Source organism: Camponotus floridanus, unplaced genomic scaffold (assembly GCF_003227725.1).
Source record: "Camponotus floridanus strain SB8 unplaced genomic scaffold, Cflo_v7.5 scaffold30, whole genome shotgun sequence".
NCBI classification, from domain to species: domain Eukaryota; kingdom Metazoa; phylum Arthropoda; class Insecta; order Hymenoptera; family Formicidae; genus Camponotus; species Camponotus floridanus.
This window is the reverse complement of record NW_020229437.1, coordinates 1706599-1710708: the sequence shown is the minus strand read 5'-3', so window position 1 is coordinate 1710708 and position 4110 is coordinate 1706599. Positions and strand designations below refer to the sequence as shown.

Genomic DNA, 4110 nt, shown 5'->3' with positions numbered 1-4110 from the left:
TTAAATGTATTTATTTGCTTATGTTGAAATAATATAAGATTAATGTTTTAATTATAAAAAAAATTATAATGAAATATTATATAATTACATATTACAAAAAAAATTATATAATATATAACTCTTCCAACATGGAAAAACACTTTAACGTTGGTGAAAGTTCTCAGTATCTAAAAAAGTCTAAAAGGAAAAAAGTCCTAAAAAGGAAGATAAGTATAAAAGCAAAATGATTCCTGACAATTGTGAAATTTGAGCTAAATCAATAATAAATTGGTAGCAAATTTTATAATTTTTTAAAGAGTACATATGAATAAACAAACAGTTCGCATTTTAATTTTGTACGTTTTACTATATTTTGTATATTATATTATGTACTTTAATATAGTTTATTTTTATATTTTTTTATGACATTAGTAATCAAATAATATGACAGTTTATATTCTGCAATATTTTTTATTATATTATATTGTATGTTTCACTTATTTCCATATTATTGATATAGATACTCATGCGTTTTGAACTCCTCCATTAGAAATTTTAACGACTGCATCAATATATAAAAGGAAAATATAATGTAATGTGATATTACGGCGTACAACGTTAAATTAAATGTTTTCTTGCAAAAGTATAATTTGTCTATATAAATAATTTATGCCAAACTGTATTATAAGCGACGTTTTAATATTTAAATATTCTTCTTTTTAATTCAATCTGTCTTTAGCGGACATGCAAAGATTGCCATGCAAACTCTGCTTCATTATCGATTCATGGGAATACTATATTATAAGGGACAGTTGTTGTAGAAATAAATAGATTATCGATTACGAAAGAAAGCCACTATTTCATAGAAGATTGGCAGAAATTATAGACCTTTGGCAATTGTTCTACGAATTGTACTTCATGTCTTTCTTTTAGATTCGTGTATAAAAAATTTTTTATATTATACAATTTTTTATTTTAGTTATCTCAAATGTTAAAGCTTTGTCTAAAGCTGCATCCGCAGCACAAATAATTTATAATAAAGTGAGCTTTGTTATGTATTGTATATCTGATCATTGAAAAAGCAAGATATTGATAAATTTAATGCAATACTTGAGAAAAATAAATTAGATAAAATATAAACAATAATTCCAAAAAAAAGTGAAAACAGATTTACAATATTCGATTATTGTCAATTTTTACTATCATGTAACGGATATTGGTGAACAGAAAAAATTAAAAATGAATGTGTTGGAATTTCCTTTTAAAGTGCTGACAATATGTGGTTGTTGGCAGCCACAATCATGGACATCGATATATAAACGTATAATGTATCGAATGTACACAATTCTAATAATTTTGATAGTAAATAGTTTTACATTATCGCAATTCATGGATATAATTCTCATTGTGGATAATACGGACGATTTCTGTGACAACTTTTGCATATTACTTCCTATGATTATAACTTGCTTTAAATTATTCAGTTTATTGGCAAATCGCAAAAATATTATTAAATTGATTGATATTCTGACGAAAGAACCTTGCAAACCATTGAAACTGAATGAAATAGAGATTTATTACAAATTTGATAATAGCATACAGTAAGTATTTAGCAAACAATAATTAACATGATATCATTACAAAATTATTTTAAAGTACGTTAACGTATGGCTTTATTACATTTTCTGTAAGTTTTCTAAATTTGTTTGACATCAATTTATATTTAATTTAATTTTTTAATTATTTTAAATAAAATTTTTCTTGTTATAAATCCTTTAAATTTATTCGACATCAATTTATTCTTGACTTTACATTGTTTTAAATAAATTTTTCTTAATTAGATTTATTCATATTTTTAAGCGAATAATTATAAGGTTTTTTAATCTCTAAAGAAAAAATATTTGGAAAAGAAAAAAAATATGTTTAAAGTTATATTACAGGCTTAACACTTTCCATTATACAGCTATGTGTATGGTAACGTGCGTCATTATTACGATTACATCTTTATTAACAAATTTTGGTCAAAAAAAGTTGACATATAGAGCGTGGGTGCCATTCGAATATTCATCTATGACTTTATTTTGCATATTATACATTCATCAATTGATAGGTTTAACTATGGGTGCTTTAGTAAACGTCGCTTGTGACAGTCTCATCTGTGGATTATTAGTTCATGTTTGCTGTCAATATGAAATTTTGACATATCGTTTGAAGAGAATCATGCTTCATTCAGATGGTCTTCGTAATTGCGTCCAACAACATTGTAAAATCTTTAGGTTAACTTTTATAATATATGATATGATTCAATATCCTATTTAAATATGTTCTATTTAAATAAAATATGTATAAAATATGTGAATATATTTAGAAAATAATATATATTTACTTTCACTCTTTATTAATATTTTGATGTAATAAAACTAATTTCTTATTATGTATTATAGATAGTGCTTATTGTGAATTTTGTTTCAGATTGGCTTTTCTTGTTAATGCGAATTTTAGAATGGTTATTACTATTCAATTTCTAATGAGTATGCTTGTCGTATGTTTCAATCTTTATGTAATAAGTCTATCAAAATTGGATGCAAGATGTATTCGATTAGCATTATTCATGGGTTGCATGCTCACACAAATTTTTGTTTATTGTTGGTATGGCAACGAAGTAAGACTAAAGGTACGAGGTACAAACTTAATTTTCATTATTAGCAAAATTTTAATGTTGAAGTATATATATTTATTTTAAAAATTTTTATTTTTTTAGGATTTTATATTCATATTTTTATGTAAATGTAATAAATAAATTTTCAAGCTTTATGTTATTTTTGAAATTAAAATAGAATAATTATGCGAAAGATTGATAAGTATTCATTTGTAATTATTTTTAATTTATATTAATCTTTCTAGAATTTTAGAATTTATATTAATCTTTCTAGAATTGATGATTTTAACTTAAGAATTATTATAATTATTATCATACTTTAATAATATATAGATAATTAAGATTTAAAAAATTTTTTATAGAAATATAAGAATGTTTAAAAATATGTAACTCTTATATGTCTTCTATATTCATAAATAGAGTCGCCAATTTATAGATAATATTTTCGAAATAGAATGGCTCACTTTGGATAAAAATTTAAAAAAATCTTTAATAATAATGATGAAGCGTACAGTAATGCCTATTGAAATTACCAGCGCCTATACTATCTCTCTAAATCTTGATTCTTTTATGAATGTAAGTATAAAAATATCAAATGTGTGACTGAAGTTGATTTTGGAGCGAAATTTCAAGTTTTTAGTTTACATAAGCAATGGCTTTATGTTTTAATGGATGTGTTAATCAATTTTAAAAAATGCAATATTATATTCATTACATTTAAAATAGTTGCATTAATAATATCAAATTTAACAAAGCTTCAGTTCAGTACAATTTTACTTAATTACATTAAAGGACAGAGCTAAAGATTATAAAGATTAAAACATTTTTTAGGTGTTGTATTTTAAATGTTTTTTTGTTATATTTCATTATTGACAAAATTATCTAATATACCAGTACATAAATGTAAGAGTTTTATTATATATATATATATATATATATATATATATATATATACATATACATATATTTATTTGTAGGTTCTTAAGACATCATATTCGATTTACAATTTGCTTCAACAAATGAAGGAATAGCAGTACAACTAATTTGAGTAAAAGAGTTAGATTATATTTATATATTCATATTACAATATTTATATTGTTAGCTTATTAGAATATTACAAAGCACGCGCTATATGCACATTTGTTTCCTTAAACTATATATTACTTAATAAACTACAATCAAAAATTTTCAAATTTAAGAAAAGAAATTTTTTTCTCGAAAATTTCGCGTAAAATAATAATATTAATTTAATTTAAATATAAATAGTTATTCTGATCAAATTAACGTAAATTATTTTTTACATAAATATTAGATTTTATATGCAATAATGACTACATGAATTGATTATCATCTTGATTTAAAATGCGGCAGAATGCAAAATATTTAGCCTAAATGTGTGTATTACAGAATATTAAATAATCCGAGGCGCGCGATAACTAATTATTCGTTATTTAATTAATAATTAATTTGAA

At 22.7% G+C, this 4110-nt stretch overlaps 1 protein-coding gene across 1 annotated transcript; it reads left to right on the top strand.

The window, feature by feature from the left end:
- The first annotated feature begins 1131 nt into the window (after window positions 1–1131).
- On the top strand, window positions 1132–3687 carry LOC105249985 (odorant receptor 46a-like). The gene is made up of 5 exons (XM_025410230.1): window positions 1132–1580; window positions 1920–2255; window positions 2452–2653; window positions 3059–3214; window positions 3616–3687. The coding sequence occupies exons 1-5, from the start codon at window positions 1219–1221 to the stop codon at window positions 3667–3669; spliced, it is 1110 nt and encodes a 369-aa protein (XP_025266015.1). The 5' UTR covers window positions 1132–1218; the 3' UTR covers window positions 3670–3687.
- Window positions 3688–4110: the final 423 nt, after the last annotated feature.

What these genes read in the sequence shown, in the direction of transcription:
- LOC105249985 (XM_025410230.1), top strand. Translation starts at nt 1,219, where the DNA reads ATGAATGTGTTGGAATTTCCTTTTAAAGTGCTGACAATATGTGGTTGT. An exon ending in CAACATTGTAAAATCTTTAG is followed by an intron (nt 2,256 to 2,451) that starts GTTAACTTTTAT and finishes ATTTTGTTTCAG; the next exon opens with ATTGGCTTTTCTTGTTAATG. An exon ending in GCAACGAAGTAAGACTAAAG is followed by an intron (nt 2,654 to 3,058) that starts GTACGAGGTACA and finishes ATTCATAAATAG; the next exon opens with AGTCGCCAATTTATAGATAA.